A 16673-nucleotide genomic window follows, 5' to 3' on the forward strand; every position below is an offset into this window, starting at 1 on the left:
TCTTGAGAAAAGCCAGGAGAGTGGTTTTAGTTTCTTTCCAGAAACCCCCTCAGCAGTCATGCTGGGTCCAGGTGACTCAGACCCACCCAGTACCTGAGTGAGGACACTAGCAAGATTCACCCAGCTTCCTTCCTTGGGCTCCTGTGGAGAGGTCTTGGAAGGTGCGGATAGTGCACTCAGTGGGAGGGAAGGTAGTGATTTAATTTCCACTTTTCCTCCTGGGGTTCTGGCCACCTCCCCCAAGATCCTTGTAGGTTTTTCTCTGACAGAATCTGTTTTGGTTTTGTTGATGTTTTGAATGGCGATGATGATAATTCTTGTATTTGTTATAAAATTTTCTCTTAGGGAAGATTTGCATTTAGTATTCAGCTTTGAGGTGCTGGATTTCTTCATTTTCAGTGGAAGTATGCAATTTACAAGTGTACAGTGTATGAATTGTAAACAATATTACCACATTGGTAAGAGAATTTATGCCCCATTTTAAGGACTGAAAAAAGTGGTTTGTGGTTTCACAAAAACAGGGTAATCATTCTAGCTACTTTTACTTCCTTCATATTTGAATTGTGTATATTTTTTCCTCAGGTTTGTCAAGGGTTATTTAATGAATTACTAGAAAATGGTATTTCTGTGTGGCCTGGTTATATGGAAACTGTGCAGTCCTCATTGGAACAACTTTATTCAAAGTAAGAATTGTCTTTCTTGTCACTAAGTTATGTGATCAGAGTTTTTGATCATGTGATGTTTCTTTAGGAGTAACAAATTTCTTCTAAATACTCTTCTAAGTATATATATATATATATTTTTTTTATATATATGTAAAATACAGTCTAAAATTATTCCTAACTTTCCCGTTTACAGAACCATATGCTCTAGTTAATTGCTACAGCAGGGAACAATATTCATTAGTATATCTAAGTACATATCATATGCAACTTCAAGACTTAATGTTATGTGGTATGTGTACCTGAGTTTCTCATTTTATCAGGGATACAATTGGTATATTGGATGCGTTTATAGAATCAGGATTGAGGGAAAACGAGTGGAGTGCCTTTTCCTTGCTGGTGCTTGGTTCATTCTAAGGCTGAGTGGAAGATAATTCCATCCCCGACAAAGAACAGTAGTTTCAATGATGAGCACTTCTGTTCATCTAGTGCTGCATACTGCTACCTGGATTTATCATCCTTAACTCCTTCTTCTTCACCTCCAGTTGATAACTAAATTCAACCCTGTCTCCTAAATAGTATCAGATCTTTCTCCATCCTCGCTGCACTACCCATGTTAAAGTCACCAGTGTCTTTTGGCTGGATTGTTTGTTTTGTTTTGTTTTTTAAGATTTATATATTTATTTATTCATGAGAGACACACAGAGAGAGGCAGAGACATAGACAGAGGGAGAAGCAGGCTCTCCCTATGGGGAGCCCAATGGATCAGGACTCAATCCTGAAACCCCTGATCATGCCCTGAGCCGAAGGCAGATGCTCAACCAGAGCCACCCAGGCATCCCTTTTGGTTGTATTCTTGGAATAATCTCCTGATTGCTCTGTCTCCAGTCTTGCCCCCTGCTATTTCATTAACTTCCATTTTATAAGTAATCGATTCTTCCCTCCTTTGGGCTTATTTTGTTATCTTTAGTAACATTATATTACTAAACACAATGTTGTGTTTAATATCTGTCTTTTGGTTGAAAAGTTGGGAAGCTTTATGTTTTTCTCTTCTCTAGTAACTTGTTAAAATACACCTTTCAGATGATATAAGAGGAAAAATAGGTTTCTATAGATAAAGCAATTAATGGTTTCATTGTATATAAAACAAAGGGATGGTGGTGCTTGAACTCTCCAGTCCTCTTAGTTCTAAAATCTTATCTTTTGAGTCATTAAAGGATAATTGAGTGAACATTATCAAGTTACAGTTGTTTTTTGAATGGTAAAGACTTTGTGGTCCCAGCGTATCTTTTTTTTTTTTTTTTTTTTTTAATTTTTTTTTTTTTTTTTTTTTTAAATTATGATAGTCACACAGAGAGAGAGAGAGAGAGAGAGGCAGAGACACAGGCAGAGGGAGAAGCAGGCTCCATGCACCAGGAGCCCGATGTGGGATTCGATCCCGGGTCTCCAGGATCGCGCCCTGGGCCAAAGACAGGCGCTAAACCGCTGCGCCACCCAGGGATCCCCCCAGCGTATCTTTAATGAAATATTTATTAAGCACACTTACTATGGTTTTTTTTTTAAGAGGATTTTTTTTTTTTTTTTAAACCTACTGCCGCGGGGAGCCTGCGCCCGGGGCCCGCCCTGGTCGCAGACTCAAGAGGATTTTTTAAAACATTTTTTATTTACTTATTTGAGAAAGAGAGAGGGTCCGCATACACACGCAAAGAGGGAGAGGGAGAAAATCTCAGACTCCACACTGAGTGTTGAGCACATCATAGGCTCGATCACATGATCCTGAGATCATGACCTGAGCCAAAACCAAGGATCTGAGGTTCATCCCTAATTTCACCCCAAATAATGTGTTGAGGTACCAGTGTTTATTTCTTGGATTTTATTTTCTTTTATGACTTTTTATGTATTACAATAAGAGAGAAACTTTCTGAAAAGTTTATTTTGAATATGGTTCAAAAACTTTAAAAACATGTTTTTTGGTCCAGCTCTCAAGCCCTGCTTTTGAGTTTTCTGACTCTGGAAAGTGGCTGGATTCTAAAATAATTAAAGCTGGTAATATGGTGAATTTATAATTGTGCTCATGTATTTTGTTTAACTACTTTTTTCCTTAGATATGATGAAATGAGTATCCTGTTCACAGTTTTGATTACTGAAGCTACTTTGGAGAATGGGTTAATACATCTGAGAAATAGAGATACCACAATGAAGGAAATGATGCATATATCCAAAGTAAAAGACTTTTTAATCAAGTACATATCATCAGCTAAGAATGTATAGCTTTAAATATTTGTGTAATAAATATTCTCCTTTCCTAATTTGACTGTCTTCTATTAAATTTGTTCTTAGCCCCTTTACTCTTATGGACATTTTTGGTGCTTTTAATTCAGTTTTTATTACTTATATTTCTTAATGGATTCCATTCTATCAGAAATATGTTCAGCCATAAGAAACAAAAATTCCACCATACTGGATTAAGCAAATTGTAGTTTGTTTTTCTCATTATAAGAAGTCTAGGGTCTAGGGGTAGACTGCCCAGAGCTGGTATAATTGTTTCCTCTAGAGTTAGGGACCCAGGCTCTTGATGCCTGTCTGTTCTACCATCTTTAGTGTGTTAGCTTTAATTTTTATGCTTGCTGCTTTGTGGTCACAAGGTGGCTGCTGTATTTCTAGACTTGTCCACATTCTAGTTAGGAAGAAAGTCAAAGAGCTAACCAGCCAAAATTCTTCCCCTTTTTATTTGTTTTATTTTGCTTTATTTTATTTTTAAAAAGATTTTATTTAGTTATTCATGAGAGACACAGAGAGGCAGAGACACAGGCAGAGGGAGAAGCAGGCTCCATGCAGGGAGCTTGATGTGGGACTCGATCCCAGGACTCCAGGATCACACCCTGGGCCGAAGGCAGGTACTAAACTGCTGAGCCACCCAGGGATCCCTACTTCCCCTTTTTAATTGGGAAAGTAAAAACTTTCCGGGACATCCCAATCAGAAGGCTCGTTTATATTTCATTGGTCAGAACTGGGTCACCTAGTCATCCCAAGGCCAGTCACTGCCTGAGGGAATGAGAATATGATTTATTTGGATCAAACACAACTTAAGCTTTAGGGTTTTGGTAGTCTCTTATCCTCTCTGAAATGGGTTTTATTATCAGGAAAGAAGGAATCTTTATAGAATCTGCCACACGTATGGGGCACCTGGGTGGCTCAGTTGGTTAAGAATCTGCTTTTGGCTCAGGTCATGATCCCAGGATCCTGGGATCCCAGGATCCTGGGATCAAGTCCCTGCTAAGCAGGGAGCCTGCTTCTCCCTCTGCCTGCTGTCCCCCTGCTTGTGCTCTCTCTCTCTGTCAAATAAATAAATAAAATATTTTCTAAAAATCTGCCACATGTATACTGTCAAATAATGAAGGTTAACCTAAAACTAAACTTTAAAAAATTAGGACATTTATTGATTTTTGAACAGCAAGAAAAAATAAATGTTAGGTGGCATAATCTAATACTATAGTCTATTTTGTATCTGATTCTAATAGATATATTTGAAGGAAATCTTTGAACTTTTATGTCCTGGTTATGTTTGTGTTCATTATACTGACATTACCTGACAAAAATTCCATACATACGAAGAATAGTATAATTAACTCTTTAAGTGCTATCACCGAGCACTGGTAACTATCACCTGTGAACATCTTGCCTCATCCTTCCATCAGTTTGAGGCAGATTGCAGCTCTCATTTCATGTGTAAGTGTTTCAGTTAAGTGTCTTTTGTTAACCTTTATCATTCCTAAAAATTAACACTTGGTGATATTAAGGAATTATTGACAATTTCCTTGGATGTGTGATAATGGCATTATGGCCTTTTGTTAAAAAAAAAAAAAAACATCTGATAGACATACTTAAATATTTTTGAGTGAAATTATATGATATCTGAGACTTGCCTTAAAATTCTCTAGTTTAAAAGTGGTGGAATAGGGGAACCTGGTGGCTCAGTAGTTGAGCATCTGCTTTTGGCCCAGGTTGTGATCCCGGGGTCCTGTGACTGAGTCCCTCATCAGGCTCTCTGTGGTAGCCTGCTTCTCCCTCTGCCTATGTCTGTCCCTCTCTGTGTGTGTGTCTCATGAATAAATAAATAAAATCTTTTAAAAAATAAAAATGGTAAAATATAGATTAAAAAACAATAGTATTTCTGAGTTGTTGAAGCTGGGTGATGGGTACATGATGGTTCATTGTATTTTGTGCGTGTTTGAAAATTTTCATGATAAAAAGTTTTTAAAAACCAATTATTTAATAATCAGATATCTTTTCAGTTGTCTCATAATTTCTTAAAATTGAAGTTGATGGTTAAGTCTTTTAATCTCAAGCTCGCTCTCTTTTTTTTAAGAAATTGGGCTGTTTATTACAGTGTTTGTCACTCTTTGGATTTTGCTTATTGCATCCCCATGATGGTTTAACCTGTTTCTCTATATATATAATTTCCTATGGATTTGGAAGTTGAATCCAAAGCCTTGATCAGTTTCAAGTTTAATTCTGGGAGACAAGATTTTTCTTAGGTTGTTGTATTCTCCCATCAGGTGGAGTAATGCCTGGTGGTTTTTCTTTGGGGATGCTAGCAATCATTGATCAGTGCTTAGGTCAGTCAGTTCGTTAGAGCTGACAAAACGGTGATATTCTGATTCTTCATTAACTAGAATACTTCTGTGAAGAAAAACATCTATTACTTGCATAGAGGTATGAGAGAGGTAGGATAAATGCAGATTTGAAGTTGTTCTCTTTGATGTTCAAATTGTCCTATCTTTGGCCAGTGGGAGCCTCTTATTGGAGTTGGCTTGGAGTCCTTTTGACAACTTCAGTAGTCTTTGATAGCTTCCTTTGTATCTAATGTCTTACACAGAGATATATATATTTCAGAGTTTCTCTAAGAAGCCCCTGGTTCCTTTTAATGGAAAACAGTATTTGGAAGTTGTATCTGGGTACTGGGGCTGCTCATTGTTAGAAGGTGATCTTTGTTTCTAGGCCTTTTCAGTGTTCAGTACTAGCAAATACATAAGTGTGTTTGTGTATTTCCCCCTGAATTAAAAAAGTCATGAATTCACACCAATACTTTATATTCAAATTCAAGACTGCAGTGTGTGTGTGTGTTAATCAGCTTTGTCGAGATAAAATTTATTTCAGTATATTTACTTATTTTAAATGTATAAATGATGAGTTTTTACAAATGTGTAACCACCACAGTGACAATAGAGAACATTTCTTGTCACCCAAAAAATGTCCCCTCCTGCCTTTTTAGGACTGCAGGGTTTTTACTGAATCCCTTTTATCATGTATCTGTATTTCTTCTCATTCCAAAATCCCAGTTCTCAAGAATACTGAGGGTGATGATAAAATTAGAAAGCCATGCCCCACAACTGCTCATTTGCTTGATCTCATCTTCATTATGGCAGTCTCAGAATTGCCGTACCAGTATGACCACTGTATGTCTACTTAAAAGTTTAAATTTCAGAGGTACCTGGGTGGCTCAGTCAGTTAAGCAGCCTGCTCTTCATTTCAAGTCAGGTCATGATCTCAGGGTGGCGAGATTGATCCCCACATTCAGCTCTGCACTCAGCAGGGAATCTGCTTGTCCCTCTCCCTTTTCCCTGCTACCACTCACATATGTTCTCTCACTTTCAAATAAAATCTTTTTAAAAATTTAAATTTCATTTTTGGAGTTTGGGGCTCAATACTTAAAGTTTTAAAGCATTTTTCTCTTTTTTTAAAAAGTGAACTCATTTTTTAAAAATATTTATTTGAGAGAAAGAGAGTGAGCAAGAGTAGGGTGGGGGCAGAGGCAGAAGCAGACTCCCTGCTGAGCAGGGACTCCCAACGTGGGGCTTGATCCCAGGACTCCGGGATCATGACCGGAACAAAAGGCAGACTCTCAACCAACTGAGCCACCCAGGTGCCCTTTAAAGCATTTTTCTAAAGAAAACCCTAGTCCTGCCTGCGGGTACCTTTATTTAGGTACCTTGTCCTCTTAGAAGCCTCAGCCTTCATGGAAGGATTGTATTCCTGGTCTGACTGCGGACTGTATCCGCAGTAACTGCTAAGGCATCTGCAGTACTTAGCAACTTGGAATGTTGACACTGCAGGTGAGGTCAGTGATACTTATGGAGGTTTATCCAGATCAGATGTATCTAGCTGGAGTTCTACATCGGAATCTCCTCTAGCGCTTGTTTTTGTTTTTAAAGATTATTTATTTGAGAAAGAGCATACAAGCCGGAGAGGAGCAGAATCCTCTCCCTGGGAGGAGCAGAATCCTCCGGAGGGAGGGAGAGAGAATCTCAGGCAGACTCCCTGCTGAGTGCAGAGCACAGCACAGGGCTCAATCTTAGCCCCTTGAGATCAAGAGCTAAGCCAAAATCAAGTTGCTTGTTCAAATGACTGAGCCACCCAGGCACCCCAATCCTGTGGAACTTTTTAAATATACTTGAGCCCTATTTACTGGTAACAGTCTCTGACAGTGGGGCTCACACAAGTATATTTTTGAAACTTACAGGTGATTTCTGATATTCACCCAGGAATAATCGCCATTAAATTTATCAGAGAGCTGCATGCCTGGGAGGTATGGTTTTGATAGATTGTCCCTCCAATCCAGTTTTTATTTTTATTTTTTTTCAGTCCAGTTGTTTTTAATAAAGTTTCTTACCAGATACCCTTCTTAGGTATTAAATGACTCAAATATATATTGAAAGATGTCATTAGAAATAGTTCTATGAAACTCATTGTTGATTTAGCCATAAGAGTGTTCTTTTTTTTTTTTTTTAAGTTTATTTATTTGAGAGAGAGATGTGGGCATGTGCACAAGTGGGAGAGGGCAGAGAAAGAAGGAAAGAGAATCCCAAACAGACTCAGCACTGAGTGCAGAGCCCGCTGCAAGGCTTGATCTCACAAGCCTGAGATGATGAGCTGAAACCAAGAGTCGGAGGCTTAACTTACTGAGCTACTCGGGTGTCCCTGCTGCAAGAGTGTTCTTGAAGGCTTTTTTTTTTTTTTTTTTTTAAGGCTTTTGTTTGCTGTTATAGCACATCTTCCTGTAAGGAAGCATGGGAGAGTTTTCTCTCAGATAGTGTACTTCTCCTGGCCTGTTACTATATGTGTTATCTATTTGTTCATTTTATTCATTCAAAAAGGCTTTTTGAGCACCTAACTCACAGGGACTGTAGGTACTGGGGATGTAGTGGTGAACAAGATAGAAAAGGCCTTTCTAGTAGACAGGTGGGGACAGCCACTAAGCAGGTAGGCACATGGACAATAACAGGAAATTTCAGATAGTGTTGTAGGTAATAGAATTATGTGCTAGATCATGTACTTTGCATAAGTGGTCAAGGAAGCTCAGAGTATGTGACCTTCAAACAGGCTGAATGATGCAAAGGACCCAGATGTGTGAAGATCTGGGATAGCACATCCTGCGGGGAGGGACTAGCAAGTGCCAAGATCATTAGGATGGAAAAGGTGTGGAGTGATCGAGGAGCAGAAAAGAGGCCAGAGGATGCTGGAGTAGGTGAGCAGAGGTGAGATGAGTAGTGGATGGGATCAGAAAGGGTCAGGACCCACATCACTTGGAGCCATGGCAGCCATAGCAAGTCTTCTGGAAGCCACTGAGGCAGGAGGGGATGGTTTAAGTAAATAAAGGACATACTGTTATTTTGAAAGGATCACTGTGGGAATGGAATGCAGAAGAGAAGCAGGGAGACCTGTTAAGGAACGCTGACAGGTGATGGTGGCCAGGACAAGCAGACGGCAGTACCCTTCTTAGGCCTGCAAGAGGAACCGCTGTACTGGGCCCTGTCTTCAAGCATTCTGCTCTGGCCCTTCGTCTGCGTCCTTCCCAATGGGATGTTTGAGGCACCAAGGAGGCTTGCTTGGAGATCATTGTAGTCCTTAGGTAGCTAATTTTTATAACCTGCAAATCAGTTACAACCTCTGGTAGATAGTATTGGGGAAGGGTCAAGGGCATAGTCCATGTCCCTCGAAGGTGGAAAGGAGAGAGAAGGAAACTGAACTTCAGGCATCACAGAACTACTGTTGATCATTCCTCTGGTTAGGTCTCCCCTTTATATCCTTCCTGAGAAGCATCACTGAGAAAAGGCAGTTAGAAGGGACAGCTGGTCATCCCAACAAGGCTTTTGTGCTGCTCCGGTGTTAACCCTGCAGGTACCATCTTTTCCCAATTTTCTCTTGGATTATTGGTGGGGTTTTTTCCCCCAATAATTTATAATAGCTATGGAACTTCAAACTTTATCTGAGATGGTGGGTTCAAAATATTTGCCCTAGTTACGCTCTTGGCTTAGCTTATGATTTTTAAATGTAATTTTTAAATGAGTCATATAATTAAAGAATCCTTTATGTCTTCTGAATTGTGAGTCATACCTAGAAAAGTCTTCCCCTCTTAAAGATTATTTTTAAATTCCTCCTGTTTTCTTCTGGCACTTCTATGGCTTCATTTTTGGGTATTTTAATATTTGATCTATCTGACTTTATTTTGTTGTAGAGAATGAAGTAGGGGGTCCAAATTTTTATTGTGATTCTCAAGTTTTTACAGTATGTTGAATGGTCCATCTTTTCCCCACTGACTTAAAATGCCATATTTTTTCATATACTGAATTCCCATGTGTGTTTAGATTTATATCTAGACTTTCTATTCCATTCCACTGTTCTACTTGTTCAGTAATATGTATGCCAATATCACACTTTAAACATCATGGTAGCTTTATAATGTTTCTAAACCTCACACCTCTCTCCCTCTCCCCCTGCTTTCTGTCATTTATGTTTTCTATATGCTTCTTGAATCCTATACTCTTTATCTGTGTTCACTTTTCTTTTTTCTTTTCTTGAAGATTTTATTTATTTATACGTGAGAGACACAGGCAGAGGGAGAAGCAGACTCCCTCCAGGGAGCCCGATGCAGGACTCAATCCCAGGACCCGAGGATCACATCCTGAGCCAAAGGCAGACACTCAACCACAGCACCCAGGCGTCCCTGTGTTCAGTTTTCTTGTTCAAGTACATTGTGTAGTTCTTTCAGTGAAAACATGATGGAAAAACCTCCTTCTCAGTCTTTGTCTTAAAACATCTTTATTTCACCCTCAATCTTGATTGAAATTTTGGCTAATGTGGAAGATATATTGAGTGGCTCTCTCTCAAACTCATCATAACCCTTCTTCTATTTGGCGGGGTCGGAGACCTAAAAACATTACCATTCCCTTACTGCCAGGGTAGGTATGGTGGTGAATATCTTCCAATTGGATGCATGTGCATGGGATTTAGAAAGTACAACAGAGATAGTGATTGTCATGAGAAGCAAGTAACTAAGGTGGTAGAGTTCCACACTCCGTGTCTGACCTCCAGTTTCTGAGCCTGAGGCTATGGTGACAGAGGCAACAATGGTAACAGTAACGGCAGTAGCTTACTGGTCTCCAGATTGTAAGAAAATCTACAGGTAAATTATTAAAGTTGAAGAGAGTTTAGTGAAGTTGCTAAGGGATACACAATCAAGCTCAATAATATTGATTGTGTCTCTATATAGCAACATAAAATAAAAACACAACTTATCATAGCATCAAAATATCAAGTACCTAGGAATAAATCTAACAGAAGATATATAAGATGTTTATGCAGGAAATGATAAAACACTCAAGAGAATTAAGACATACACAGTGAGATATTTGTAATTTGGAAGACCCATTATTCTAAAAATGTTAATAGTTCCCCCCCCATTGTTCTATAAATTTAATGCAATATCAATCAAAGTCCCTATAATATTCAGCGTTTTTTTTTTCCTTTAAAAAAATGAAAAGCTGAGTCTTTTTTTGTTTTATTTTATTTTATTTTTTTTTTTAAAGATTTTATTTATTTATTCATGATAGTCACACAGAGAGAGAGAGAGAGAGAGGCAGAGACATAGGCAGAGGGAGAAGCAGGCTCCATGCAGGGAGCTCGACGTGGGATTCGATCCTGGGTCTCCAGGATCACGCCCTGGGCCAAAGGCAGGCGCTAAACCACTGCGCCACCCAGGGATCCCTCTTTTTTTGTTTTAAAGCTGACTCTAAAACTTAATTGGAAATGCAAAAAGGTCAAGAATAGCCAAGACATTCTTAAAAAGAACAAGTTGGGGAAATTTCCTTTTCCAGTTATCAAAACGTATTTAAAAGAGTATGGTTGGGGATCCCTGGGTGGCTCAGCAGTTTGGCGACTGCCTTCAGCCCAGGGCATGATCCTGGAGTCCTGGGATCGAGTCCCACTTCGGGCTCCCTGCAGGGAGCCTGCTTCTCCCTCTGCCTGTGTCTCTGCCCCCGCCCCGCCATGAATAAATAAATAAAATCTTAAAAAGAAAAAAACATCCATCTGAATGATTTAATACATTTTCTTCCTATGTTTACAACTAAATCCACAGTGCTTAGTGTGATAGTGTGAAAAATTAAGCTACAGAGTAGGAGGACAACTATTAAAAAAATAGGAAAAAGTCAAAACACCTTATAGAAAAACAAGCAAAGAGCCTCTAACAGGCATTTCATTAAAAAAGAAATCCAAATGGGCAGCCCAGGTGGCTCAGCGGTTTAGTGCCGCCTTCAGCCCAGGGCCTGATGCTGGAGACCCGGGATCAAGTCCCATGTCAGGCTCCCTGCATGGAGCCTGCTTCTCCCTCTGCCTCTATCTCTCTCTCTCTCTGTGTGTCTCTCGTGAATAAATAAAATCTTAAAAAAAATTTTTTTAAAGTAAATCCAAATGATCTATAAATAGAAAAATGTGTTCAACCTTGCTAGTCTCAGGGAAATGCAAATTAAAACCACAATGAGGGCAGCCCAGGTGGCTCAGCGGTTTGGCGCCTGCCTTTGGCCCAGGGTGTGATCCTGGAGACCTGGGACCAAGCGCCATGTCGGGCTCCCTGCATGGAGCCTGCTTCTCCCTCTGCCTGTGTCTCTGCCTCTCTCTCTCTCTCTCTCTCTGTGTCTCATGAATAAATAAATAAAATCTTTAACATCAAAATGAGATATCATGATATGCCCACAAGAATTGTTAAATTAAAATGACAGTGCTAGTGTTGGTAAAGATGTAGGGGAATGGAAGCTCTCATACTGCTCAAGGGAATGAAAAGGGGATAGGACCACTTAGGAAAATATCATGGCATCATCTACTTAGATTGAGGATAAACCCCATGACCCATTGTATTCCTACACATATTCAACATAATTGCATGCACTTGGGAAGCAGCAGACATTTTCTTAGCTGAAGAGTGGTCATAGCCACATTATTTGTAATAGCCCCAAACTGGCAACAGCCCAAATATCTGTCAGCCATAAAATAGATAAATTATGGTATATTCAAACAATGGAATGCTGTTTAGTAATGGAATACATAATTACAGCTACATGCAGCAATGTGGATAAATCTCACAAATAAAATGTTGAGCAAAAAAAGCCCAACACAAGAATAAATGCTATATGATTCCATTTATATTAAACTCAAAAACAGGCAAAAATACAATGTTCATATGCATACTTGGTGGTTCAGGAATGCAATAAAGAAAAGCAAAGAATTAATTCCCATAAATGAGTAGTGAAGGTAGGGAAGGGAGGGTTTTGAGTAGGAAGAGGCATGCAGAGGGCCTCCCGGGTGGCTGGCAGTGTTCACTTGGTCTAACATACTACACAGCACATATCTATTTTTACACATTTTCACATAACGTGTGCTTTATTTCACAACAACAAAAAACAAAGAATATATGGATTTGGAAAAGAACCAAAGTGAAGCTTAAACAGACATGAAAAAAATGTAGCTATTGAAATGAAAACTCAGTAAATCTTTTCCTCCTCTTCCCTTCCTGAACAATTCCGTCCAAAAGCCTGACCGTCTGTGTAGGGGATAAAGTAGAATGGGAAGCCACAGGAAGTCGCAGCTGGGTGAGGAGGGAGCCTAAGTACACAAGGCACTTAACAGCACCTGGACCCTGGTACAATGTCCACGTGTGGCAGTTATTATTGTCGTTACAAAGGAATTCTTGGGAGATGGCGTACCCGCCACCTCTGTATCTTGAGTCACATCCCCTGAGCCTCACCTCTGATTGCAGCTGCCTCTGAGACTTCACTCACTTTGTGTTGACAACTTCTTGCTTCAAGTGTACAACACATGCCACTCATTTTCTGTCCTGGTGCTTTGCAGTAAGATGCCAGTGGAAGCCCATGTGGAATGTCCATATACACAGCCTAGAAGTGGGGGAGGCATCACCTCCTGGGACAACCCTCAGTCAATTAGGGGTAGAAGCCAATGGAGGGGTCCTCAAGGACAGTTCGGAGAGACATTTTCTCATTGCTCCGAAGGTTCCAAGTGGGATCAAGCCCCAGTTGCCCATAGAAGGGCCCAACTCAACAGTATGCCCTGGTACTGGCTCTTCCTTCAGTCCCTTACACTTGTTCCCGCAGGTCACTTCTCAGATAAATTATTTGCACTGAAGGCCTTAGGTCAGGCTTTGCTTTCAGGGCTAGCCCAGGATAAGACAGGGTTCAGAAGACCTTAGAAAGCAGCCCTGGGAAATGGAATTACTGCTTGGATGGATAGCAACAGGCGATGTTCTAAGGGGGTAGTGAGGAGGGTGGTGATAACCATTACAGCCATAGCTTCACAATTACTTTACAATTACTAAGACCTTCCCCTACAGTGGGGAAGGAGGCTGAGTATGCAGTGGCTTTAGCACTTGAAAGGCATGGGGCAATGGTAATTATATGGATTGTGGAGTTGGTTGGCTTCTACTAACTGCTTTAAAAGCTTTGCAAGGAGAAAATGAAAGGCTATTGATTCAGGGCATGCTGTGAAACTTAGACGCATTTCTGGACTTTAAAACTTCAGAAGGTCTTAACTGGATCAAATCCAATTACCATTATGGTCTGGAGCTTGCTAGCTCCTCCCCAACCCTGTGTTGACTTTTCCTCTTGTTTCACTGCCCTGCCCCCCAACTCCTGCTGTCTGAGGTCACCTGCCATATAGGCTACCTGCATCTAAGTCCTTGTTTCAGGCTCTGCTTCAGGAGGGAACTCAAGACAGAAGAAGCAGCCAATGGTGACCAAGTTACCAACTTTATGGCCTCAAAGACTTAAAGATTTTTAAGGGGAGCAGCCAATTCATATGCCTCAATGTAAGTATCGTACCTCAAATAACTAGCCTTTTTTGAATTATTATGTACCTGGCCCTGTTCCAAGACCTTTACATTGATTACCTGAGTTAATTCTCATGGCAGCCCTATAATGCAGTTATTATTTACCGCCCTTTCTCTGCCCCCCAAAAGAAAAAAACTGAAGCACTTAACTTATCCAGAGTCACACAATTAAGACATAACTGAGCCTAAATTATGCTCAGTCTGTCTGACTCTGGAACCCTTACTTTTTTAGCCTCTATGACACACTGATTCCCTCCCAAATAAAAATGTCAATAGAGGGTGCCTAGGTGGCTCAGTCAGTTAAGCATCTGCCTTCAGCTCAGATGATCATGATCCCGGGGTCCTGAAATCAAGCCCTGCATTGTACTCACTGCTCAGTGGGGAGAGCTTCTCCCTCTGCCCCATGCCCCTGCTGGTGCTGTCTCTCAATTTTTTAAAAAAAGATTTTATTTATTTATTCATGAGAGACACAGAGAGAGAGGCAGAGACATAGACAGAGGGAGAAGCAGGCTCCTCACAGGAAGCCCAATACGGGACTTGATCCCTGCACCCAGGATCATGCCCTGAGCTGAAAGCAAACACTCAATTGCTGAGCCACCCAGGCGTCCCTCTCTCTCAAATTTTTAAAAGTCTTTAAAAAAATGTCAGCAGAGAAAGGGCAGAAATTATGCTCATGAATGCTCCTTTATGGCAACAAAATCCTCAAATTAATCTGGACCTGTGTGCGTTGTATCCCTTCCCACCCTAAATAGGCATTCCCATGGCCAGTGCTTCTGCTGATCTTTGCTAGGATTTAACTCGCAGTTCAACCACTACTAAGCTATGAGTGACCTTGTAAAATTACTTACCCCATCTGAATCTAAGTTTCCTTACCTGTAGAAACAAATATTGTGGGATCCCTGGGTGGCGCAGCGGTTTGGCGCCTGCCTTTGGCCCAGGGCGCGATCCTGGAGACCCGGGATCGAATCCCACATCAGGCTCCCGGTGCATGGAGCCTGCTTCTCCCTCCGCCTGTGTCTCTGCCTCTCTCTCTCTCTGTGACTATCATAAATAAATAAAAAATTTAAAAAAAAAAATTAAAAAAAAAAAAAAGAAACAAATATTGCCCTTGTAGGATATTATATAGTTAGTGTCTAATCGGTAGCTATGATTTTTCTAGTTAGAGATCCACTGTTGGGAACAATTAAGACCGGTTCAAGCAACCCCCAGAAGAAGAGCAGAGCAGAAAAGTTTTGGCCAAGTTGTTTTGTTTGTCTAGAGCCCTTCAAATGCCTCTTTGCTTTTATTGGACTTTACTAATAACTCCTAGGATGAGAGATTTAAACTAGATACAATTTGACCTCTGAGGTGGTCTGAATGGTGGCTCCCCAAAAAGGAAAGTCCAGGGCAGCCCAGGTGGCTCAGCGGTTTAGCGCTGCCTGTGGCCCAGGGTGTGATCCTCATTCCGAGGATCAAGTCCCACGTCGGGCTCCCTGCATGGAGCCTGCTTCTCCCTCTGCCTGTGTCTCTGCCAATCTCTCTCTCTGTCTCTCATGAATAAATAAATAAAATCTTTTTAAAAGGGGGGGAGGGGAATCCCTAGGTGGCTCAGCGGTTTAGCGCCTGCCTTTGGCCCAGGATGATCCTGAAGTCCCGGGATCGAGTCCCACGTTGGGCTCCCAGCATGGAGCCTGCTTCTCCCTCTACCTGTGTCTGCCTCTCTCTCTTTCTCTCTATGTCTATCATGAATAAATAAATACAATCTTTAAAAATTAATTAATTGATTAATTTAAAAAAGCTAAGTCCATGTCCTAACTCTTACAAACTGTGAATGTCACCTTATTTGAATAAAGGTCTTTGCAGGGGCACCTGGGTTGCTCAGTTGGTTAAATGGCTGACTCTTGATTTCCACTCAGGTCATGATCTCAGAGTCCAGCCCTGTGTCAGCCTTGTGCTCAGTAGGGAGTCTGCTTGAGGATTCTTTCTCTTGCTCTCCCTCTGCCCCTCCCCCAGCTCTCTCTCTCAAATACATAAATAAAATCTTTATTTATTTTTTATTTATTTATGATAGTCACACAGAGAGAGAGAGAGAGAGAGGAAGAGACACAGGCAGAGGGAGAAGCAGGCTCCATGCACCGGGAGCCCGACGTAGGATTCAATCCCGGGTCTCCAGGATCATGTCCTGGGCCAAAGGCAGGCACCAAACCGCTGCACCACCCAGGGATCCCTAAATAAAATCTTTAAAAAGAACAAAAGGTCTTTGTAGATATAAGGATCTCAAGATGCGGTAGGTCATCCTATGGGGGGAGGAAGGATCATAAATCCAATAACCAGCGTCCTTATAAAAGAAAGGCAAAGAGGGGTGCCTGGGTGGCTCAGTCAGTTGGATGTTTGCCTTTGGCTCAGGTCATGATCTCAGGGTCCTGGGACTGAGCCCTGCATCAGGCTCCCTGCTCAGTGGGGAGTCTGCTTCTCCCTCTGTGCTCTTTCCACTCCCCCAAATAAATTTTAAAAATCTTAAAAACAAAAAAATAAAAGAAAGTGAAGAGGGGGGGGGGGTCCCTGGGTAGTTTCAGCGGTTTGGCACCTGCCTTCAACCCAGGGCGTGATCCTGGAGTCCCAGGATCGGGTCCCACGTTGGGCTCCCTGCATGGAGCCTGCTTCTCCCTCTGCCTGTGTCTCTGCCTCTCTCTCTCTGTCTCTCATGAATAAATAAATAAAATCTTAAAAAAAAAGAAAAGAAAAAAAAGAAAAGAAAAGAAATGGAAGAGGAGGCCATATGAAGACAGAGGCAGAGATTGGAGAGATGTTGCCATAAGCCAAGGACCTTACACCAGGAAACATAAGAAATTGAA

General features: G+C 41.0%; 1 protein-coding gene across 4 annotated transcripts in view; it reads left to right on the forward strand.

Annotated features, from left to right (window-relative positions):
* POLG2 (DNA polymerase gamma 2, accessory subunit) overlaps positions 1 to 16673 on the forward strand; it is a 40588-nt gene that overhangs the window by 14414 nt on the left and 9501 nt on the right. For 2 of the 4 annotated variants that reach the window (XM_025999594.2, XM_025999595.2), the window contains exons 7-8: positions 583 to 683; positions 13699 to 13818. In XM_025999594.2, the coding sequence (XP_025855379.1) occupies positions 583 to 683; positions 13699 to 13780 (183 nt within the window). In that variant the 3' untranslated portion in view covers positions 13781 to 13818. Of the gene's footprint in view, positions 1 to 582; positions 684 to 2767; positions 2972 to 13698; positions 13819 to 16673 lie in introns of those variants that run through there. The other 2 variants (XM_025999592.2, XM_025999596.2) reach the window with 2 other exon arrangements.

Source organism: Vulpes vulpes, chromosome 2 (assembly GCF_048418805.1).
Source record: "Vulpes vulpes isolate BD-2025 chromosome 2, VulVul3, whole genome shotgun sequence".
In the NCBI taxonomy this organism is placed as follows: Eukaryota; Metazoa; Chordata; class Mammalia; order Carnivora; family Canidae; genus Vulpes; species Vulpes vulpes.